The sequence below is a fragment of the Cordyceps militaris genome (assembly GCF_000225605.1).
Source record: "Cordyceps militaris CM01 unplaced genomic scaffold CCM_S00002, whole genome shotgun sequence".
NCBI lineage: Eukaryota > Fungi > Ascomycota > Sordariomycetes > Hypocreales > Cordycipitaceae > Cordyceps > Cordyceps militaris.
In genome coordinates this window covers 1,182,387-1,206,121 of record NW_006271970.1, presented here as the reverse complement: position 1 = coordinate 1,206,121, position 23,735 = coordinate 1,182,387, and the positions used below count along the sequence as shown (strand labels likewise).

At 54.9% G+C, this 23,735-nt stretch overlaps 5 protein-coding genes across 5 annotated transcripts; 3 read left to right on the top strand and 2 right to left on the bottom strand.

The window, feature by feature from the left end:
- Nucleotides 1-4,254: 4,254 nt before the first annotated feature.
- CCM_02327 (DNA-binding protein SMUBP-2) lies at nucleotides 4,255-10,643 on the top strand (the record flags this gene model as incomplete). Its single annotated transcript, XM_006667479.1, has 7 exons — nucleotides 4,255-6,539; nucleotides 7,109-7,250; nucleotides 7,325-7,721; nucleotides 7,806-8,131; nucleotides 8,441-10,169; nucleotides 10,239-10,303; nucleotides 10,380-10,643. The coding sequence occupies 7 exons, from the start codon at nucleotides 4,255-4,257 to the stop codon at nucleotides 10,641-10,643; spliced, it is 5,208 nt and encodes a 1,735-aa protein (XP_006667542.1).
- A 1,249-nt stretch (nucleotides 10,644-11,892) lies between these two features.
- On the top strand, nucleotides 11,893-12,258 carry CCM_02326 (uncharacterized protein; the record flags this gene model as incomplete). Its single annotated transcript, XM_006667478.1, has 2 exons — nucleotides 11,893-11,913; nucleotides 11,935-12,258. The coding sequence occupies 2 exons, from the start codon at nucleotides 11,893-11,895 to the stop codon at nucleotides 12,256-12,258; spliced, it is 345 nt and encodes a 114-aa protein (XP_006667541.1).
- A 1,642-nt stretch (nucleotides 12,259-13,900) lies between these two features.
- CCM_02325 (uncharacterized protein) lies at nucleotides 13,901-16,021 on the top strand (the record flags this gene model as incomplete). Its single annotated transcript, XM_006667477.1, has 1 exon — nucleotides 13,901-16,021. One exon carries the CDS (start codon nucleotides 13,901-13,903, stop codon nucleotides 16,019-16,021), a length of 2,121 nt encoding a protein of 706 aa, XP_006667540.1.
- Nucleotides 16,022-16,494: 473 nt separating this feature from the next.
- CCM_02324 (metallopeptidase Mip1) lies at nucleotides 16,495-18,873 on the bottom strand (the record flags this gene model as incomplete). Its single annotated transcript, XM_006667476.1, has 1 exon — nucleotides 16,495-18,873. One exon carries the CDS (start codon nucleotides 18,871-18,873, stop codon nucleotides 16,495-16,497), a length of 2,379 nt encoding a protein of 792 aa, XP_006667539.1.
- A 1,212-nt stretch (nucleotides 18,874-20,085) lies between these two features.
- Nucleotides 20,086-22,284, bottom strand: CCM_02323 (ferric-chelate reductase; the record flags this gene model as incomplete). Its single annotated transcript, XM_006667475.1, has 1 exon — nucleotides 20,086-22,284. The coding sequence occupies one exon, from the start codon at nucleotides 22,282-22,284 to the stop codon at nucleotides 20,086-20,088; it is 2,199 nt and encodes a 732-aa protein (XP_006667538.1).
- Between the last annotated feature and the right edge of the window lie 1,451 nt (nucleotides 22,285-23,735).

Here is a 23,735-nt window from a genome sequence, read left to right as displayed (position 1 = left end):
TGTATCAAGTTTTTGACATACATCATTTTATACGACGGTGGCTACCGGAAACCATCCGCGGCCGCGGTTTTTACGACCATAAAAAAAAGTTGGACAACGTGTTCGGGTATGGAAAGAGACATGTTTGGGATCACTCGGCGTGTTAGGCGCTCTTGTTTTTGTGTGTTCTCCTGCTCGGTCACCTTTTCGGCCAAGCAGGCTTCTCTTTCTTTACTCTCGTTGTAATCCTTTAGGACAGGGCGCGGCTGGTCTGCAACTTGAACTAGATGAAATCTCTTCCGCCAAATTGAGCACTTTTTATTGAACATTGACAAACTGGAATCATGCCTGCCTGTGACTACTGTACCTATTGCCCTCATCCTCATCCCATATGCTTCTTGCCACTATTCAGTAGAGTTTCACGCTTAGAAATTCACGATCCGCCAGCTTGTCATCGCTTAGACGGCCGTGAACTACTGGAGATGTCAAAATCGATCTTTCCAAATCACTTTCTACTTAGTCGCAGGCTATGTAGAGAGGTCGAGACAACGGCCCGGTAGGATCCCTGGCTAGCCAAATTGCCCACAATATGCCTTTGCGGCCTAGCTACCTCCTGGTTCGTTGCGGACGCCACTCGAGTTCCGACAGGGTCAACGATGCACTGCGGATAATATCCGTGTATCCAAGTCCAAAGATGCAAGGTCCTCCCGATTCCCGCCCGTTGGCGTCCGTCCGTCCGTCCGTCCCGCCATGAGAGACTCGAGTCCAACAAAAAAAGGGCAAGACAATTGTTCTTGCGCCGCCGCCATTGCAAACCTTTTCTGTCGGCTATATATTATAGCCTTTCTGCTGCATGGTCTTGGCATCGGCTCGCGTGCAACGATGGGATCACTGGAGAAAGGGCCTCTTTCAGAACCTTCCTATCTAGGCAAGGGCTCGATAAAAGAACAAGTTCAATGGAAGAAGGAGAAGAAATGGTCCTCGCTAGGGGCGCACCCCGTACCGCGGACCCGGACGATGCTAATGCAGGTCCCGCTGCAAACTAAGAAACAAGTTGCATTTCTACATGCAGGTTGGGTTGGTTGTTGGTATCATTGTCCATCTTGGTATGTTGTGTGTTGACCTGCGAGACAACACGAGTTGTCGCGCGTTCTCTCGGTCTAGGATGTCTGTACTACTTGACACGGGAATCGTTGCGTAACGTCGTAGATTTTCTTACATGGTCCTGGCCCTGTCCTCGGAAGGGGGAGATCAAGCCGACAACCGAATTTCTCCGTCGTTCAAGAACAAGGGCCATGAGTTCCTCGCTTTGTGACGGACCGCGGCGTGTGCGAGATCCCGGTTCTCTCTCACCGTTTCTTCCGGCGGCCCTTGTTGGTTTTCTCTATTGCGTGTGTTTACCTGCAAGGGGGATTCGGGACAAGTTCTTCATGGCATGGTAGGCGGTAAAGAAGGGGTCCTTGTCCATTTTAAAAAAAGACGGCCCTCACAACCCAGTCAGTGATGATGGATAGCGGTGGCCGGGCTTGTACGTGGAGGTATGTAGCCAGCCATCTCTTATTGATCCAATCAACGCCTTCTTCGTCTCGAGGTTTTCTTAATGGCCCTGTTGCCTGCGCCTCGCCGGTGGTGCCATAAAATGCTTACGGAGTACTCGTATCAGCCAGACTCTGGGCATCTTGGTCTGAGCTTTTTCTGTACCTGACCATGGAAGAACCCCCCCTGCTAGTTACTCAAAATTAGCTGGGACTTCCAACTCTGCACGCCCCCCGGACCCGGCGGGCGGGGGACCTCGACTAGCCTTCCCCGGTCCGTACCTGGTGCCTGGATCGGGGGGGGGCGGCCGCATTCTTCTCTTTTTCATGCAGCTGGGGCTCAACTTGTCCATGCTGGTTCCTCATTGAGATTTGACCCGTCAGAGAAAATGTGTGAAAAATTGGAGCATGATCTAATCTCCCAGCTACTTCCACTACTGTCTCCGAAAAAGACCCTGCCGCGTCAAGATGTCGACCAGGTCGGGCACCCCGGTTCACCCAGAAAGCTTCTTGGGGGGAGCGGGAACCGAGGCCTCCCAATGCCGATGGATGACAGAATCTCGACCTTTCCTTTCCTTTCCAGGGGGGGCGTGTACCCTCACAGTGACATCTATCCACCCCACCAACGACCAGCATGTGTAATTTCCCGGACTCTTCTTTTTGGCCCAAGCTTTTTGGGCTTTTTTTTGGTACCCCAATCTAATCCCGGGGGACTTCTTCCTTGGTCGGTTCCAGAAACCACCGCGTCTTGGGAAATATTGCTTGTGACTCTTTCCGGAGGAGGAGGACGAATATGGCCAAGGTCGACGGGCCACCACGGGTTGACTCCTTTTTCATCAAGTGCATGGAGCCCGTGCATCGAGTAGCCGCTGTGGGACGTCCCGTCCGCTGTGGAAGCTTATATTTCGGAAGCAAAAGCTTGATAATGCAAGCAAGGCCCGTGGGCCGTCACAATCCTGATTCGGGAAGCCGAAAAGCATTGTCCAGTAGAAGTGTGCAATGCATACTTGCACTTCATTGTACTTCGTACATGTGTAACTAGTTGCTCGAAGCTTCTTCAAGACAAGGCCGCTAGATGCCTTGATCCAGACAGTTGCATGTCGCACACCGGGAGGTTGCCTCGATATTCGGCTAATTAGTTCTTTCATGAATCATGAAGAGTTCCCGTTGTTCGTTAAAGGCTGATTCTGGGGCCATGCCGATACTGGGCCATGATAAGACGGCTATATCGCTTCAGAACAATATCTGAAAAAACACCTAGTAATAATAGACCGGGCAACAAAAAAGCGAACTCTTGACCGCCATGTTGGTAGTTGTATATTGACAAAGCCGCATAAATTAATAAAAATCGCCACTGTCACGAGAGAGCATCAGGCCATGGCACGGATACTCTTCATAGTTTTGTTCGTATCGCATTACGTGCATTATTATAAATGTAACATGTACTAGTATAATACGTTGCTTAAGCCCCAGCGGCTACAATGTCCCTCCACGTGATCTGGGGTGGCCGTATTGATGAGACTGCATTGCGCATGAAGTGTCAAGAGGTCATCCCGAGAGACTAGGAAGAAGGCAGTTGCCATTCTGAGGCATAGTAGATTTCACAACACAAAGTCGTACTCAGTATTGTGCCCTGTTTTCTCTCGCCGCCTTGCTTCAGACTTCTAGTTACGATTCCTCTTCAGTTTCTTCAAAGGAACTAGGGGTCTGGTGTGAGAGAGAACGGGTCCAACGCCCGTGTCTAATAGCTGTTTCACAACGACATCGAAAAAGCAAAACCGACAGCTGCATTTTCACACACCGGCTTTTGATCTCAATAAAATGAAGCGTTTGAAGATCCCCGACAAGCCACGCGAGCCTCGGCCCTGTCGAGTGTCGTCGCACGGACATCCTCATCACATTTTGGGGGACCCATCTTGAAGAACCACCCGGATGGGAATCACATCACATCACTGTCACATCGGTCGTCTGTGTGTCAAAGCAGCCGGGAAACATTTCTTGCGATCCCCATGTCATATGTCATTATTCGTGAATGATAGCTAACGAAGAACTCGCCGCCAGTGGTCACTGGCCGCCAACGCTATTGGCTTGCATGGTAGACGGCAGATGCAGAGTGATCGTCTGCAAGGTTGATCACTGCATTTGCGCTGGAATTACACGGATCTAGGGTTTATGCAGGAAACTGAGCCTTGAGTACACCCCTGCGACTCACACGCCATAGCATGAATAAGCCTGTTTCAATAACAACTGTTTGTATTGTGGCTGAGCCTGTATCGCTTTGTGCTTCTATTTGTAGATGCTATTTAGATGGCTAGATTAAATGCCGATTATAATCTTGAATATATTACGATTCCCTTGTGAATGTGTACAGGCGCTCAACATGAAACAGCCTTATGACAAGGTCCAATTAGAGCTCCACTGCCGCCATTGCTCGCAAGTGACTTGCAGGCCAAAGGTATCGCCAGAACGAAACATTGCTTTGCAACTTGAAAAAAAATAATCTTGAAATTTCTCTCTCTTTTTTAACAGAGTCTTCTTGTCCCCCCACAAACTCTGAAAATTGTACTAGGCAGAATGGTGTTGATGGGCGTGAACACACTGTCAGAACCAACCATGAAAATCTGCACGTGAGATTCGCTCCACTGCAACAACGCAAAATGCTGCCACTGCTTGAGATGGCATCGGCACCATCTGAATCGTCGCGGGCAGTGTTCCACTCTGTGCGTACTCGGTGGCAGCCATGGCGACCGCAAGTCTCAACGTGATTGCGCTCATCTCGGGCGGCAAGGACAGCTTCTACAGCCTGCTGCACTGCATCCAGAATGGCCATCGCATCGTCGCCCTCGCCAACCTCTATCCGCCGGTGCCCGATGCGCCTGCCGGCGGCTCGCAAGACGAGAGAGATCTGAACAGCTTCATGTACCAGACTGTCGGCCATGAAGTTATTCCGCTCTATGCGGAAGCCACGGGCATCCCGCTGTACCGACAGCTCATCGCAGGAGGCGCGACGCGCCACGAGAGAGACTATGCCTATGATGCTTCGGAGCCTGGTGTCGACGAGACAGAGTCCATGCTGCCGCTCCTGCGACGCATCAAGGAAAAGCACCCAGAGGCCAACGCCCTCTGCTCCGGTGCCATTTTGTCGACCTATCAACGCACCCGTGTCGAGTCCGTCGCCGTTCGTCTGGGCCTCACGCCACTGGCCTACCTCTGGCAGTATACGGTCCTGCCTGCTCCCGTCACACCGGCAAATGAATCGCAGCTCCTAACCGACATGGAGGCTGCCGGGCTCGAGGCCCGCATTATCAAGGTGGCGAGCGCAGGACTGGACGAGAGTCATCTGTGGGAGTGCGTGTCGAGCGAAGCCGGGTCTCTCCGGGTGAAGAAGGCTCTAAGCAAATTTGGCGCCGTCGACGGCGCCTCTCTAGGAGAAGGGGGCGAATTCGAGACGCTGGTCCTGGATGGGCCTGGCTGTCTCTTCAAGAAGAGCATTGCAATACCCGAACAAGGCAGGCTTGCGGTTCAAGAAGGGGGTGGCTCGACGTGGCTCTTGACCAGAGGTGCACACTTGCAGGACAAAGACACCTCAAGCGCAGATGACTCGGTTGATGCGAGAATTCCTGATCTATTTGATCCCAAATTCGCACGAATACTAGAGGACTTGGTTGCACAACCCCATAAAGTGCCAGGAGCTGCGGTGGAAGGCTCCGTGGCCAAACCATTGTCCATGATTACATACCATGGCGAGCCCGAGTTATACACGTGGACTTTTGTTTCTGATGAGCCATTTGACTCGAACATGGTAACTGAGGAAACGGGTAGCGTGGTGAGCCAACTCAAGGACGCACTGGTGAAGCACGGCCTCGATGCCGCGCAGTTGACGACGGTCATCATCGTTCTGAGAAACATGGCCGACTTTCCCACAATAAACCAGGTATATGGTGGCTTATTCGAGTCGCCCAATCCCGCATCCCGGGTGACTATTGCCTGCGGCAACTTGCTACCAAAGGGACGCAATATCATGCTGTACGCTACAGTTCCGGCAGCCGCCAAGACGCTCACAAGAGACGGCCTCCATGTGCAGTCGAGGTCATACTGGGCGCCAGCCAACATTGGCCCCTATAGTCAGGCCATTGACACTCCTATCACGAGGTGTCATGTTAGCCTTGGTCTGCGATCTGTCTACATCGCGGGCCAAATACCACTGATACCGCATAGCATGATATTACCCACCCCCTCCGACACTTCTCTTGTCGAGCAAATAACGCTCTCTCTGCAACATTTGTGGCGTATTGGCGCGCAAATGAAGGTACAGCAATGGACGAGCGCCGTCGCCTACTTTGACAAGTCAGCGTCAGCCGAGGATATGCAGCACAAGGCGCAGTTGGCCAGTAGGGCGTGGAGCTTCATGCATGCAGAGCCTGTCGAAGAAGATGAAGAGGAGGCCACGTTGGACCCATGGGATCTCAAATACAATACACAATACATGTCTCTGGCTAGCCCTCAGAGTAACCGGCCACGACCACTGCCTGACTGGGAGGTGTTCCCTATGCGGCAGCAAAATGAACCCGAGACTTGCATTCCGCCGTTCTTTGCGGTCGAGGTGCAAGAGCTGCCGCGACAGTCTACAGTCGAGTGGCACGCTCACATCGGATTGGCGGGACTCGCCGAGGCGAGTACGCAGTTGGTGTCGCATACTGAAAGGCAGCTGGACGGATGGCGATCGTGGAATACACTGGTCCGAGCGGATGAAGGCGTCTTTATCCACACAGTGCTGGCAAATGTTGGATGTCTCGGCGCCAAAGCTAGCGTGAGTGCTATTGTGGCCGAGGTCCGGGGCAAGTATCGCGAGTCACTCCGTCTTATGGGTGCCGAATCTGTCGATGTTGCTGCTCAGGTTCCCTACTTGATGTATGTGGACAATGACAGCATGAGTGGCTGGAGCGAAACTTTAGATGGCATTGAACTGCCATGCCCAGTTGTGCCCAGCCATTCGATATGGACAGCTGATGGGAGGAGTGCATCGTGTGTGGCTGTTTTTAGGTTATCGATTAACGGGGTATAGTGAATAGTGTGTTCGGCGACATCTGTCAACGTCTTGTTCCGTCCGCCAGCGAGAGAGGCAGGGAATATGCAAGAATGATTGACGGGAATAATAGATAGTCATACAACCCACTGCATAACTAACTTTTGGGTACGGAGTATGTAGGTATGTATGTTTCCTGGTGCATTATAGCCCTGCTGACAGGACCTTATCTAAAATACAGGTCGGTAATTCGTACTGTGGGTGGAACTTGATCTCTTAGCGTCCTATCTGTGCCCCGTAAAAGACCCTGCAAAATGCAGCCATGCGGCCACCAGCCCACCATCTCGCAATGACGCGATCGCATCCGCCCTCAATTGTCCTCTAACATTGGTTGCAGAAAATTCCACGATCCCGTTTTGGGTCGCTTTCCCTGTCCAGCAAGCGGCTTGGCTGGCGCGCAGAGAGGGCCCCCATCTCACGCGATATATCCTGCATACCGAGCCAAAAGCTTAATTCGAGATATAATAAACGTCCGGCCCTCCCGGGCGTTCGTTCCCGTCATGACCAGCACCAATGAAGCCGCACCCGACACGGCACTAGACTCGTCCAACTCTGCGACCGCCGTCCCAGAACGATCCGGCAGCACCACCAGAGGCCGCTTCCGGCAGCGGCGGCAATCGAAAAGCGAGCGTATCAGCGAGATTTTACAAGTACGCTGATGCATGTCCCTCCCGCTCGTCCCAATCCGCTTTCGGCTAACAAACCCCCCTTCTCTCATCTGCAGAACGCCAGAGGCCGCGCCGAGGAGATGGGCTCCAACCCAACTACCATCCGCCGCCACTCGTCGTTTGGTCGCAAGACACAGTTTGCCGATGACGAGCCCGACGAGACGACGCGCATCGTATCCCGCGGATCGAGCCACAATTACCAGGCGGTGAACCCCCCAGAGCATGCGGCCGCCACCGGGCCGCCGCCCGGGAGCGGGACGCGCTCCATCTATAGCCTGCGGTCAAGGACCGCGGGGGCGGCGACAGCTCCGCCCTCCGCAGCCGACGAGGGGGACGACGAGACGAGGACAGGCGAGGAGACGGAGACATCGTGGTGGAGGCACCAGCTTGGCAAGTACCAGTCGCTTGAGCTGGAGAACAAGGGTAGCGTGGCCAGAGACCACCTGGCACTCGGTAGGTTGAACAATGCCCCTTTCCGACCCGAAAGAGAAACGAAGCCTGTTTTGAAGCTCTCGCTGACACGTGTGTGCCCCCTAGAACGAACATTTCTCGCCTGGCTCCGCACTTCGCTCGCATTCGCCTCGATCGGCATCGCCGTCACCCAGCTCTTCCGACTCAACACCTCGCTCAACGACAGTACAGCAACGCCGGACCGCACCAAGGACACGCTGCGGCGCCTCGGCCGACCGCTCGGCGGGACGTTTCTGGGCATCAGCATCCTGATCCTGCTCCTGGGGTACAGGCGCTACTTTCACGGCCAGGAGTGGATTCTCAAGGGAAAGTTTCCTGCTAGTCGCGGGACCATTGTCTTGGTGTCCCTTGTAGGGCTGGCCATCATGGTCGCCTCGCTGGTCGTGGTTGTCGTGATACATCCGGCAGAGGACTGATGGCTCCCTTTCTTGTATTATGTGAATGTGTACATGATTCATTGTTTCCTGCGCATGGCCCAGTGCCCTACTAGCGGGCCTCATCGTTGTTTTTTTTCTTTTGGAGTTGTTATTTGGGTCATTGTGGCTACGACAAGATATGCTACGTAGCAACCACTGTTTTGGACATGGAATCAAGTAATTTTAAACGCGCAAAAATCTGTACTTGTCTGCAAGGCTTGACCCTGAAATTGACAATATCTTTGTTCCGACTGCTGGGCTCGCATGGTAGCTATTTAGTTGTAGCTCCAATTTCGTCATTGGTGGGGTCACGAACCACTTCCCGTCACACAAACAACCCTCACAACCCGCACCCTACACAACCAAGCGCCCTCGTATATTCTCGCTATGGCTCCCAGGGAGCCCGTCGATGTGCCCTTGTTTGCCAGCACGCAGGTAGCTCTGCTGGAACGCGAGCTACAAAGCGAGGTGCAAGAAACAAGCACCCTCATTACCAATCACAGCCCCGCCCGGTTGCAGCGCGCAGGTCTGGCGATCACCAACCTCGTGGTCGCCTCGCAGCGCACTGGCCTTGGCGGTCGAACGGTGCTAGAGCTGGGACCGGACAGTGCTACCTCAACGACGGGTGAATTGCCGGAGCACGGCCTGCGCACCGGTGACATTGTGCTCGTTGCGGACCAGCCGGCGGGCAGTGCCAAGAAGAAAGAGATTCAGGAATTGGAAAAGAAGGGCGCGCGTGGCGTGGTGACCAAGGTGCAGAAGACGTCCGTGTTTGCGGCATTGGACGATGGCAAAGATGAGGTGGCGTTTGGGGGTAAGGCGTGGATGGTCAAATTGGCAGACGAGGTCACATATCGAAGGATGAATCTGGTGATGGAGAAGCTGCAAAAGATGAGCGAAGCAGAATACTCGAGTTTCATCCAGGTGCTGTTTGGCCTGTCCAGCCCATCGCCAGTTCCAAAGGACTTGTCAGCAGACGAGGAGCTGAGCAAGATTGAGTGGTTTGATCCAACTCTCAACGACTCTCAGAAGGACGCTATTCGTTTCGCGCTGGCATCGCGCGAGATTGCTCTAATACACGGGCCGCCAGGCACAGGAAAGACGCACACACTGATAGAGCTCATTCTACAGCTGATCAAACTCAAAAAGCGAGTATTGGTCTGCGGCCCGTCGAATATCTCTGTCGACAATATTGTGGAAAGACTCTCGCCGCACAAGGTCCCAATCTTACGTCTGGGACATCCGGCAAGATTGTTGCCATCAGTCGTCAACCACTCTCTGGATGTGCTAACACAGACATCAGAGGCTGGGGCCATAGTCAAAGACGTGCGTGCCGAGATGGATGCCAAGCAAGCATCTATTAAAAAGACAAAAAGTGGCAAAGAGCGTCGGCAAATATACGGCGACTTGCGAGAGCTACGAAAAGAGTACCGAGAAAGAGAACGCAAGTGCGTTAGTAACTTGGTGGGAGGAAGTAAGGTCGTTCTGGCTACGCTCCATGGCGCTGGCGGACACCAGCTACGCAGCGAAAAGTTTGACGTCGTCATCATTGACGAAGCAAGTCAAGCGCTCGAGGCGCAATGCTGGGTACCGCTTCTGTCTGCCAACAAGGCCGTCTGTGCTGGCGATCACCTACAGCTGCCCCCTACGATCAAATCGAGCAACTCCAAGGCGGCACTGAAGCTCAAGGACGGCCCAGAGGCGAAGCCGATCAAAGGAATGACTCTGGAGACGACGCTCTTTGACAGACTGTTGGCACTCCACGGACCATCAATTAAGCGGATGCTCACCACACAATATCGAATGCACGAGAAGATCATGCGATTTCCTTCCGACGAGCTTTACGAGTCAAAACTAGTCGCAGCTGAAGCTGTCAAGAGCAGACTACTGAAGGAATTGGAGTACAAAATTGACGACAACGAAGATACTGGTGAGCCGCTCATATTCATCGATACGCAAGGCGGCGACTTCCCAGAACGGAGCGAAGAAGACGATGTGGAGAATCCGAAGAAGGGTAAGGCAAGTTTACATGGAGACAGTAAAAGTAACGAAATGGAAGCTGCCTTGGTACAACAACACGTAGCAAAGCTGGTGGAGGCTGGATTGAAAGCAGAAGATATTGCGGTGGTGACACCGTATAATGCGCAGGTAGGAGCCCAGTTTCCCGGGTTGGGATCTTAAAACTTATTACTGGATATGGTATGCTAACCTGTGGGATGCGAAGCTGGCCGTGCTTGCACCTCTCAAGGAGAAATTTCCCGGCATCGAGCTTGGCAGTGTAGACGGCTTCCAAGGTCGTGAAAAGGAAGCAGTCATTGTGAGCCTGGTGCGAAGCAATACTGAAGGCGAGGTGGGGTTCCTGGGTGAGAAGAGACGGTTGAACGGTATGTCAAGTCGAGGCGAGGCTGTGTCTTGCATTTCTCTTCATTACGGGTTTCATGCGAAGAAGGGATGCATGAGATTTGGACCAGACGAGAAGCTAACTTGAGATCAACAGTGGCCATGACTCGACCAAAGCGGTCCCTTACCGTGATTGGGGATTCAGAAACAGTAAAGAGGTAAGCACATGACATCACTTCCTGCGCCGTTGTCACTGGGATTCGTTGCACCACACACCGCGTCTATTCTCGAATAGGCAGATGATTCAGGGAAGGTGTGGTGGCGTGTACAGTGTGAGACGTTTGAAGTCGCTGGACTAGGGCGAGAAAGCAAGGATGAGGCTAACACGAAGAATGTTGTTTGTTGGCGCGAGTAGGGGCAGCTCATTCCTGAAAAAATGGATGGACTTTTTGGAAGACAATGCCGATCTGCGGTACCCTAACGTGTCGTCACTCAACAGCGGCGGGTAGCTCTACGAAGCAAAGCATACCTACGCGCGTGAGGCCTGTTTTCTGACAGGGCACTGGACACGTTTTCCGCTCGACATGTTTTTTTTCCCTGTCACGACGCTGTCAACGTATCTGACCGGCTTTATAAAAAACATAAAGTTTTTTTAACACAGGCTGACAGCGTTGTGACAGGGGAAAAAAACGTGTTTAAAAAGAGACCTGTCTAGTACCCTGTCCAAAAACAGGCCTCACTCGCGTATGTACTTTTTGGTCGGGAATGGCGGGGACCGGGCAGCGTATCAATCAATATGTGGCCAACGTAATGCGATATCGCAATGCGCGTTATACAAGGCCGTGTAGCAAACAGGAGGGACGCGGCGGGCCGAGTTATAATACAAGTAAAGGGGGGTTATAACAGAGGACCAACGTTGGTGACCCCGTGCAGGCCAGTTACTGCCGTGTAGTTGTGTAGGTAGGTAGTAATAGTAACTAACTAGTGGTGGTGGTGTGTTGTCTGTCACAAAGAGTCGGCGTTTCAGGTCGATAATTGGCGGGTGGCGCAGCTGTCGGTAGCTGTTAGCGTTCCAGCTACTGACGGCTATTACTTGGTGAAAGAAATAGTAAATAATAATAATAGAAAAACCGGAAACTTGGATGGGCATTGGGGAGGCATGGATGATAGGAGGTATCAGCTCTGTTTGTACGAATACACGTGCCACGCACCAGCTGCGTAGAGTCGCCAGAGACAACAAAGGTATGGGTGATACATAGCGTCGCGGGGCAGAGACAACAAAGGTTTATTTATTTATTAATATACGCTAATTGGACTCTGTGGTCCTTCTAGTACCTCAATAAATTTGTGAGGGCTGGAAAAACTGTAGTAAGGTAGTTGACTTAGCCGTACCAGGTATGTACGAAGTACAAATTATGGTAGGTACCTATTGGTGCCAGCTGGTGCCAGCTGGTGGTCCGCCAAACCAAGGCAAGACAAGGCAGGCGCCTGGTTGGCGGCCCGACAAGGCCAATCACGGGCGTCAAACGGCCTCTCGACTCTTCAACCCAACCTGCCCCTGTCTGGCATCCTGCATCCAAGTTCCATCAACATCACCAACCCCGACCCATCTCCTGCTGCCGTCACAGTTGCGTCGACGGAAAGCCCATATTTTGGCCTCGCAAGCCACACCAGATAGTCCGACGCAGCCATCCAACCACGACGCGGCCTCTGGCACAACACGGCCCAGTGATCCATCACAGCCGCAAGGCCGCTCCGTGTGAAAGATTGGGTGTGTGTGAGACGAGCGCCTGTCACTGGTGAGGCAGACCTGACGCACCGAGAAAAAATAGCAACAAAAGAAATAACTCGCTGGCCGCCGCCTATTGGTAAAACGGACAGTGGTTCCTCTTCATGCAATGCAGCATGGTTGGTGACCCCGTTTCGCATTTTCTGGTTTTCTGTCCCGCTTTCCTGTCTTAATACTCGCTAAAATACTTCCTTTGGACCTTCTAGCCTCCTCGACTCTCCGCTCCGTCCATCCCCCTCCTGCCCTGGCCATTCTCCATCGGACAACGCAGAAGCCGTAACTGACACGCTCACCAGTCACAGGGCGGCTTGCTGCTTGCTGACGGGCTGTGCTGAACGCCGCGGCGCAGAGACTCGCGCCATGTTGAACCAAATCTGTATTAGAAACATCAGCGGTCCCGCCGAACGCCTGCTTGCCTTTGGGCCCCAAGACATTGACAATTGCTCCATTCAGCACCCAGCCAGCTCTCGGGGCGCATTACTGTTTATATTCGCCGCTAGGGATATTCAGGCTTCCGTCCGTATAGCAGCGCAGTTTCCACCATCACGCAGCGCTCGCCGCCGCCTATTCTGCAGGTTGGCAGTCAGTTAACCAGCACTAATAACCAACTAAGGGACCTGACAGCTTCCTCATCGAGAGCCGGCACCTGCAAGGCTTCCCCGTACGTATAGGCACCACCACAGGGTTGTAGTTGCCGTCCCCAGATGCAGCTTGGAGACCGGGAAACGCCGCCGCCGCAGCTCTGGGTTCCCTCCGTGCTGCATGAAGGCGCGCCCGACGCCGCGCAGCAGCATCGCCCCGTCGTCTTGACGGCCGCCAAATTGTCCTGGTTCCAATATCCACTGCTGGCGGCCACCTTGGTGCGGCGGAGCCGAGCCTTGATACGTTGGCCCTTTCTTTCTCTTAAGTCTTCACCATCCTCGCGCACATGGCATTGGACTGGCACTGGCTCATCTGCCATCTCCCACCTTCCTGCCTTGGCGCCTCGCCTTGTTTCACCCTTGACACCTCTATCTCCCCCTCCTGTTGTCTGCCCCATGAGCGACTGTATCATGCATCCATGGATCTTCCACAAAGGGTTCTTCCACTGTCTAGTATCCATCTTATCCATCCCTTGTAGCCCGGAGCCGTCTCTGCTTGGCGGCGCATGGCGTGCGCGCGCGCATGTACCTTGTTCTTGCATTATTTTCGTATTTTTATATCACTGTCCCCTCTGCTGTTCCATCCCGAGTCTGCTTCTCTTACATGCTCGCCGCCGCCTAGCATCCAAGCCAGTTTATTGGCCGCCACTGGCTTCATAGTCCCCAACCCCGCGTGCACTCCGTTACAAATGCTTTCTTTTTGCGATATTTCAATTACGGATACTCCCAATCTTCTCTGCGCCCGGGTATATTTAGCCTTGCTGTTCTCACCGTGCAAGATTCCAGACGTCTTGCCACGAGGGAAGCAGGAGGAGCTAGACATGTCTCACCATTAGTCCTGTCCTGCTTACCATTCCAACGCCTTTTCACATCACACACTTGAACCGCGTTCACCACAAATACCTATCCAACCGCAGCTTATACATATAGGATTGAGGCGCGCATCTCCGTCTACTATACGACTCCCAAGTAAACATGCCTTGGAAGTCCTCATCGTCCTCTATGGCTGCCAAGCCAAAGCCAATACTGAGATCCAAATCTACTGCCAAGTCTATTCGTGGGCAAATATCCGCACCTATACCCGTTGCCGATTCATACGCGGAATTTTCCGAGCCCATGCAACTGCATCCGTCTCGGGACGGAGCCCAACAACTTGATGGCAACAGCAACCCCAGGCAGGAGCAGGACTTTGACCAGAGCCAAATTTCCAAGGCCGCCGAGGATTCCGCAGTTTTATCTCAAGTACAATCTGGACCCCAGAGAGTCACTATAGATAACTCGGCAGCCCCCAATCCTGTACATGAAGCCAGCAAGCGCCTCTCAAAGTCACAGACAAAGGATGCACCCGCCCGCAAAAGATCACCCATTCGCGATGTGATAAGCCGTCTCTTTGGGAGGCGAAGGAAGACAGCTAGCCAGCTTACAACGGCATCGGAGCCTGCCCAACGTTCTAGTGCTCCTCCACAGCATATGGTAACTACAACTTCACCGCAGCCGACACGAGTGAGCGCTCCCATTCTAACCGGAAGTAAGGGGAAAATTGAAAAGGCCAATCAAGCACGAGGTTCTGGAGCTAGCCGATCGGCGTCGTTGCCTGTCACCGAGTTTGACAGAGCGCTTCGCTCCCATTCCGTCGGCCTCGACGATGTCATCGCGATTCGAAGCGCACGAAACTCTGTGGCCATGGACCAAATCCAGCCCAAGAAACGAATCGGCGAAAGCGCAACTCCGTATGCCCTCGGGGCTCGGTACATTGGCGATGGGAAGCTGGCTGGACTGTGCCCGCGGCCCGCAAGTGTCAATGACAGGGATCTTCGCAGCTCAGCAATCATGACCGACGACCCTGACGAAATCGGCCGTGCCATTACCAGTGACGCCAGCGGGCTCAGGCGCCGCTCTCGAAGTATGTCAGCCATGTCCTTGATGGAAGCCAACCAGGAGGTGCGCCGTCGACGAAGTCAGGAACTGAGAGAGCTCAGAGAGAGCTGCTTTTATGACGAAGATCCCCTCTCGCCACTGTCTTCCGAGTTTCCCGAAGAGGACGCCTTGGCTACCTTCGACCTGGACCTGCCGAACCCGCCACGACCGGCGACGCCGGAGCCGACAACACCAGGGCCGTATTTGTTTGGCAATCTCATTTCCGAAGAAGAGGCTGCCAACAGGCAGCAGGTTGGTGAGATTACGCTTAGCTCGAGGGTCAATGGCATCGAGAATAGGCTACACGTTCTGGAGGATTCGGTATCACTCCTCAGGTACAAGTCGAACCCTTACGCAAACGTTGGCTGGAAACCTAGCGACGCCACGATACCCTCCGGACTGGGCATCCAACCTTCTTTTTCCTACCCAAATACTCGAGATCCTCACTACAGCCTATCCATGGGCATGGCGCCCACATCTACGCGGCCCTCCACGGGCCATTCCGAAGCCGTTTTCACCGAGTCCATCACCTCTCACAGCGGCGGAGGTGGCGGCGACGGAAACCGCACCGACAGTCGCGCCGTCTCTCAGCAGCCCTCCTTCTTTGACAGTGCCCGCCCGACGTCGGGGCAGACCGTCCGCGGATCAAACGGCCAGCTGCTCGCGCCGCGTCACACCCCATCACTCAGCGAGGAGCAGTTCACGGCCATTCTCGGGCTCCTCGAGACGGAGCGCTCCGCGCGCCTCGTGCTCGAGGCCCAGGTGCAGCAGCTCACGCGGCAGGTCCGCGCGCTCCTCGGCAAGCACGCGCGGCAGCACGCCGCGCCGGCCGCCGTGTCCGTGTTTGAGTACGACGCCGACGAAAGCGAGTCCCCGCGCAGCAGCAGCGCCCGCTACAACGTCTGGCACCCGCTGAAGGGGTACCCGGTCGACGATTCGGGCATCGACCCGGGCGTGTCCTACCACGCTGCCAAGGGGAGCGGTTTCGACGATGATGAGGATGATGACACCGAGTCTGCGTCGCAGCTATACGCTACGCCGAGAGAGGAGACGCACGCCGCAGACTTTGGCGCCTATCCTGGCGGCACGGATCAGCAGCAGCAGGAGGACGGTTCGGCGACCCGGACCTTGTCGCTGTCGCGGATGACCATGGCCCCCATGCCGACGGCCGTCATGTAAAAATATTCGTCTTTTCACGGCCTTTTTTGATCTACAGTGTTTTTTTTGTTACGGTGGTAATACTGCTTTTTACTATGCAAAGTTATGGAGTTTGGGAGCGCCGGAGTTGAATATTGATACCACGACTTGTCTTTGTTTTTTGTTTTGCTCATTGTTGAGATTTACCAGGGTCACGAATTAGATGAACCATGCCTTGGGCATTAGTCAAGCGTCCATCAATACTTTATGCTTCGTATGTACAAGTGTGGCGTAAAATATCTATTGATACAGTGTTCTGGTACGACTGTATAGTTCATGTATACTCCTTCTATGTACAAGTATATGTGTAAGTAAGTGTATGAGCCCCTCCTGTGTGACCTAGCGGGAAATTACACAATGAAGATTTGAAAGGAAAAAAGATGTCCTATACAATGCTTGTCCGCTAGGGACAAAAGAAGAAAAGAACCTGTGTACAGAACGGGGAGAGAGCTGCTCTATTTCGTCTTGGCAGAGTCTTTGATGCCCCAACTGCCCACCAAGGCCATGGACTTTTCGTCGCCGGCCGCCAGTCGGTCATCGTGCAGCGTCTCGGCGAGGCAGGTCCACGGATCGCGGCCACCGCCCCATTGGAGCAGATTCTCCTTGAGCCGTTCGCCGTTAGCGCGGGAGACAGCCATGCCGCCCTCGCCGCCGCTGAAGATGACGCGCCAGACGCGCTCAGCGAGCACACGGTCAAAGAGGTAGCTGTAGTAGGTGCTGCCGTAGCTGTGCAGGTGGCCAAAGAAGCCCTGCCAGCGCGTGCGCGGCGGGTCGAGCGGCCCGTGGGCAAAGCGCTTGTGGATGTCGTGGAAGACGTACGTCGAGTCAAACGAGGGCTCCGAGACCTCGGGCGAGTGGTACGCCTGGTCCACCATGGCCAGCAGGATCTGATGCTCCGTGTCGATGCCCTCGAAGCGCTTGGCGACCTTGATGCGCTCGGCCACCATGTCGTAGGGTAGAGGACGGTCCGACTTCCAGTGACGCGCAAATAGAGAGAGCACGGTTGGGTCAGCAGCAAAGTGTTCCATCAACGTCGATGGCAATTCGGCAAAGTCGGTGGCGCAGCGTGTACCCGATACGTTCTGGAAGGAGGTGCGAGCGAGGATGGAGTGGATGGCGTGGCCCATTTCGTGAAAGAGGGTCTCGACGGAGTAAAAGGAGAGAAAGGCAGGTTCGCGAGCATTGTCATTCTTGGGAAAATCGCAGACGAGAGCAATGGTGGGCAGCTGCTTGAGCGGGCCGCCGCCTCGGGAGATTTCCATGCCGTCATTGGCAGCCTGCTCCGGCGAGTCAAAGTATGGCATGTCAGCCGAGCCGAGATCGGCGCCGGCCTCGTCCACCTCGTCGGGGAGGATCTCACGGGAGCATCGCACAGTAAAGTGAGCGGGGTTTGGCGACTTTTGCGGCCGATAAAACAAATCGCAGTACAAGACAGCGACTTGCTCGCCATTGTCGGACATGACATCAAGTCTCTTGACATCAGGATGCCACGTCTCACCGGGCAGTGTCTCGCGTGGAACGAAGCGAATGCCGTATAAGCGATCGAAGAGCCGAGACAGCCCCTGCATGACGGTACCAACGGAGAAAAAGGCCGTGAGCTGATCCTCGTGGCGTACCTTGGATCGCATCTCGGCGCGGATCCTTTCCATGTAGAAATCTCTGTCCCAGGGGTACAGCTCAGCGTCGGGCATGGACAATCGCTCACGCTTTCGGTCTTGGAGCTCATTCAGCTCAGTTTGGATCATGGGCGCATTGTGTTCTCGGAGGGCCAGTAGGAACTGCATGACAGACGAGGGCGACTTGGCCATCATGCGGTCCTTGAGCGACATGTGGCCATGACTCTGGAAGCCTGCAAGTCCGGCCAGCTCGGCACGCAACCTAAGCATGTTTTCCAAGTGGCCAATGGTTCTCGACGATGCGGTTCGCTGTGTTAGGTAGATTTCTTTGCGGGTACCTTCGTCGTATACGCTTTGCAGGGCGGCTGCTGCCTCTGAGCCGGTAGTCGGAATGGAGATTTGTGAGCGGACCTTGAGGGTAGAGGCGAGGCTCGGGTACAAGCCGTAGAAGCGATGAGATGGCAGCGTAACTTTTCTCTTTTCAGGTGCCATGGTCTGAACAAAGGCAGAGCCAACGTCGCTAATCTGCGAGGAGAGCTCGACAAAGCGATCGCGTGACTTTTTGGGTAGGCTGACTGCCGACTTCATAAAGTCGAGCTTGAGAAGATCGGCAACAATTTTTTCCTCGTCGGTCCATTGGTCCGTCACCTCGGGACGGGAGATGGCCTCGTTGAGCTGGTCGCTGAGACCCGTCATGGTGTTGAGCTGGTTCATGTACTGGTAGACGAGTGACCAGGCATCAGTGGCGGCCTGCTGGAATCGGATCTCGGGATGCGTCATGCGGACAAAGTCGGACAGGTCAAGGACGCGGCAGAGCAGATCGCTGAGGCGGTCGAGGTCGCGGACGACGGCGCGGTAGTCGTTGGTGGAGGTGGCAGCCAGGACGCGATTGACAATGCGTGTGGCGCGGTCGAGGTTCTTCTGGGCAAAGACGAGGAAGCCATCGGGGCTGGTGAGGTAGCGGTTCTTGAAGAGGCCCTGGCTGCGCTTGAGGCTGAAGCTGGCAAAGGTGCCCGAAGGCGCATCAAACAGGTCGCGCAGGACGGCGTCGTCGTGGTCGGGGCTGACGCCGTGGCTGACGAGCGGCTTGTAGGCATCGGCGGCGGCGGTCGCGGCGGTCGAATGGCGTAGGCGTTGCTGGAATTGAGGCAGCCTGGTCACGCGACGGCGGACGCATCGCGTACAGACCCAGAGACGGGTGCTGCCGGATGACAGCATGGTGAGGGAAGGGGGGCAGCGGAGCAACAACTGCCTACCATTGAATGAGATGGAGGGGTCTGAAATGCGGCAGCAAGTATAGAGAAGTGGATGGGAGGGGCCGAGATGGCGATGAGCAGGTCATGGGTTGTGGGAAGAGGAAGTGAGGCACGAGAGAAGAAAGCTCAGGAGGAGGATTTTGCACATGTTTGCGGAAACCAAGGTCGGAAGGACCAAGGGAAGCGACCCGGCCCTTGGCTTAAGTACCTTAGTACCTCCTATGAGGTAGGAGTACCTCGCGGGCGGGGGCGATATAGTGGACAGTAGTGCTGTTGGGTTTTATGTGCATTGAGAAGTTATGGCTTAGGCAGGGAAATTATGCTGCGTTTTACGACATCATGTCCATTTCACCAATCTCGTCCAATACCCGGAATGGGAGAAAAAAAGTAGAGATTCGGCGGCTCGGGGACTGTTGGCGAAGCCATGGTGCTACGAGTAACGACGATACAGTTGAGAGCGCTGCGGCTGGACAGTGATTAGTGCAAGCGTTAGCGCATATTTATCACCAGTTAGCGGCCACCCATCAGCATTTCAGTGGCAGAATGGGGCAGAATGCCTCTCAACCACCCCGCCATCAGCGAAAACCAGTCAGCAATCAGCATCCCGGTTGCACTCGCCCGGCATGGCCCGCTCCCCGGACATTCACCAGGCCAATATCTCTCCATCTTGCCAATCTCGCCAATTGCCGCTGTTCAAATGGTCAATGTATGTATGCCAACCCCCGCCCTCCGCCCTCCGCCGCCGCCGTTGTTCCCCCACCCCTGGTCGCCGCGGTATACCCAAACCGGTAATGCTCGGCATTTGGACCGACAGCCCTCCGGCCGGTCATGTCTGTTCCCCGCACTGTCACGGCTCAACTGGACGCCGGAGGCCGATGCACCTAGAACCAACAATAGTAGTTACTGTTACAATTATGTATTGTGTTATAAATTATTCTATAGTATCTAATGGTATTCTTGTGTTCTGTATGCCACCATGTGAAATCTATTACGCCATGACCCCGCTGACGATGCCCAGATCGAAAAAAAGGGAGATAAAAGGAAGGAAGAAACGAACCAGCAAGAGACATAGGAAAGATGCCAGAAAAGAAAGAAGAGCTGTATGGTGCAAGCAGGCACCCGTTGACCAGGACAAACTCCAGGCTGTCCTCTCAACCTCCCCTCTCACAACCATCTACCACGCAAAGCTCTCAACAATCAGCTTCAGCGGCTTATTCTTGCGCTCCGGTTCCGCCGCCATACTCGTCACCAGCATCCGCACCTGGTCCGCCATGCCGGCCGGCCCGCACACCACCACAATCGACCCTCCCGTGACCCAGTCCAGGTGCTCCTGCAGCGCGCTGCGGATGCTGAACCGGCCAAACGACACACTCACGTCAATGTCGCCCCAGCGCCGCTCCGAGCCCTGCGCGCCCGCGTACGCCCCGAGCATGTCCTCGACCGCGTACACCAGCGGCATGCTGCGCACCGTCCAAAACAGCCGCTTGGACCCGTGGCTCGTCAGACCGCCAAACTTGTCCAGGAACGGCAGCACGCCCGTGATGCCCACGCCGCCCGCGAAGCAGATGATGTTTTGGTAGTCGGGCGTCGGCTGGAGATGATTTTCCTGCAGAAACGATACCTCTTCGTTGTAGGACCCCTCCATCAGGACGGGTATACCCTCATCGCCCGTGTTGAGCGCGCCGAGCTTGGCCGTGAGGCCCTTTTGCTTCTTGATGAACAGTGTGACGCCCGTCTTGCGCTGTATCGCCTGGGGCTTCCACGACGCCGTCGCCAGGTGCGTCGGAGTGGACAGCGCATCTCCCACCGGCGGCCAGATCGCCTTATCCAGGTCCAGGCCGTACCCAAACTTGTTGGTGTTTTGACAGCTGCTGCCAGCCACCGAGAACGGGTGACTCTCCCACACCCGCCACTTGCTGATGGTAGGAAAGTGCAGATAGACGTGTCCGCGGGCGCTGACGCCCGGGATATCGACACGCATGTAGTCGGCGTCGACGGGGCTGATGTAGGCCTTCTTGACGCCTCTCTTGCAGGCGCGCATGAGACGGACAGCCCTGTCAAAGCCCCAGACCGACAAGGCCACGTACATCCACGTCTCGAACCCGCGCTGCCGGCCGAAGCGGAGCACCACATGCTGGTAGCACCCCGCCAGAACCAAGATTGAAGCAACAATGTGGATGACGACAAAGAGCTCGTAGGCGCGCCGGCGCACGGGCTGCACGGCGCTGACGACGAGGACCAAGAGGCCGACGACGCCCACGGCACCCCAGAGCCAGTAGCCTTTGGTGACGAGCACGCTCATGGTCATGGCGTACCAGCTGACTGAGTAGGCGTAAAAGAAGAGAAACGTGTGCAAGACGCCTTCGAGCATGCAGATGACGGCGATCCAGCGGTGCATCATCAAAAACGTGGTGCGCGGCCAGTTTGTGAGCCAGAGCAAAACGTTGTTGCGGCCGGCAAAGAGGATGAGGAGCGGGATGTTGGCAAAGGACAGCATGCCGAGGCGGTTGGCGACGTGCGTCAGGTGTTGGTGCGTGTCGTTTTTGTACCAGAAGCTGCCCGGCACAAACCAATACCCCGTCCCGGAGAGAACAATGTTGATGATCCACATGTAGGCGATGAAGAATGCCTGTCCGCGCGTGGGCATCATGAAGACTTCGCCGATGAGCTCGTTTTGTCGGTGGCCGATGAACGGAGGGTCGATGATGTAGGCGTGAAATCGGGCAACCCAGGCCGCCGGCCAAGGAAGGAAGCGAAGCAAGGACAAGCCAATGGGTATCAAGGCGCAGGAAAGAAACAGAATCAAAGCATACTTTTCGTGCGTAATCTCTATCCTCGTCAGACTCACAATGTTGTCGTAGTTGAGCTTCCACTGATCACTGGGCACTGTCGCTGTGTAGTTGAGGGTGGCGTGCTCGTTGATCGGTTCCATCGGAGTGTCTTTTACGCGCGCCCAGATTTGAGAATATGTCTCAACGGAGCTGTTGTCCTTTCCTGGGCCTTCGTCCCACCAGAACCGCTCCAGGTCCAGCTCCGTTTCTTCCTGGCATTCTTGGTGTATGCACCACGCCAGTGTTTGCAGATATGGTTCGTATTGCGCATTGCAGTAGGGGTTTTCTTCCACCTCGCTTTTGTCGGTAGTAGTCCTGTCCGCAGCGGTGATGTCGGGGTTGAGGAATCGTGAATTCGACATGTCGGTTGTGCAGTTGGTCATGTAAGCGATGGTGTCCCAGCATGCGTGAGCACATGCTGGCTCGTACAGTCGAATCCCGTATCCGATGAGTCCATTTTTCGTCTTGCCGTTGGAGAGGCCCTCTTGACCCGTTACCAGACCAGCCACGAGTGCAATCAGCAAGCCGGCAGGCCACCCCATGGTGCCAGGAGGCGTGTCCGTCACACCGGTTGGTTAGTGGCGTCGACCAACAGACAGAGAAGAGACGAAAAGCGGAAGAGACTGGTGTACACTTCCTATAGTCTCGAAATCTGCATGATTTTGTTTGATACGCATATGCCCTCTTGTCCGCACATGGGGTCCAGCTACAGTTATATCACAGGCCAACTCCTCGTTAATAAGGTTCACCAGCGTAGCGCATCGTCACCAATCTCGCATAAACACCATGCCCACTTGGCATTCGGTCTATCCTCCACCTCGGGCATAAATAGAAACAAGGGCGCTGCCATGATAGCTATTTCTCGGCGCGGAGCGTGGAGTCCGTTTCAGGCGCATCGGCAGACCAGGCGAGGCGAGTCCACCCAAGGAACGGTGGGAGAAGAAAAATTTCAGACCAAGAGCGTCATCTATTTTGGCACGCATAAACGGGGATGTTGCCCGGACGCGATGAGCAGCTCAAAGTTCCCGAGAGAGCCGGCTGCTCCAGTTCAGCGCAGGTTTGGCCGAGCTGCCTGAGCGCGGACTGTGGGAGCACCACGTCCGCGCACGATGCGCAGGTACGAGAGGCCCTGACTAACTATGCGATGCCAAGTCGGAGTGTCAGATATACTCATTCACCTGAGCTCGCAAAGGAGCGGCGCAGTCCGCGGGGGCTCTGTGCCCCTGAACCGACACTGACCCTGGCTGGCCCTTCGTGGGTCGACGGAGCCATCGCCACGCATCTTCATCGGCAAAACACAGTCTACCAGTAGTTAGTCAAGTCAATGCGTCCATCTGTATACAGTGTAGAGACCCCCATCTTGGGTCGAGCAATAGCTGGACGTGGCAGAGGTGGCATCAACCATCGCTGCGGATGAATTGGCGCAAACTGGCTCGAGATGGGTAACTAAATGCAGAGACTGCAAGAGCTGGCAACCTGAATCTTAATCATCGAGGGTGGGTGTGAGCGCTGAGCGCACCGTCGTCGACGTCCGTGAACGGTTCCCTCTTTTGTCTCGGACAGCGCCAAGGCGCACGTATGGATGGATCAGCTAGCAGGGGAGGAGAGGGGGGGGGGCCATTGTGCATCTTGGCATGATCCAGGGCCCGAGTTTTCTTCTATGCAGACGCATCAGTGGACTGCGCTAGTCCTAGTGCACGTGGACCGGGCTACCGCGCTAGCCGGATTAGGCCGTTGGTCGGCCATTCCGCCAATCATGAGCCAGACCAGGGGAAACAGCGGGAAACAGCGGGAAACAGCCACAAAACGCCAAACACAGCCACACATCACCATAAAACAGCCACAGCACCATAACAAGACAACGCCTCCACGAGCACAGCTTCACCTCTCCAACTACACGGGCTTGTCACGTCAATAATAAAGCAGCTGGTGTCACTACAGGTTGGATCACTAACTTTGTTCAATTTTTTTATGACTGCAACGTCACATCAGC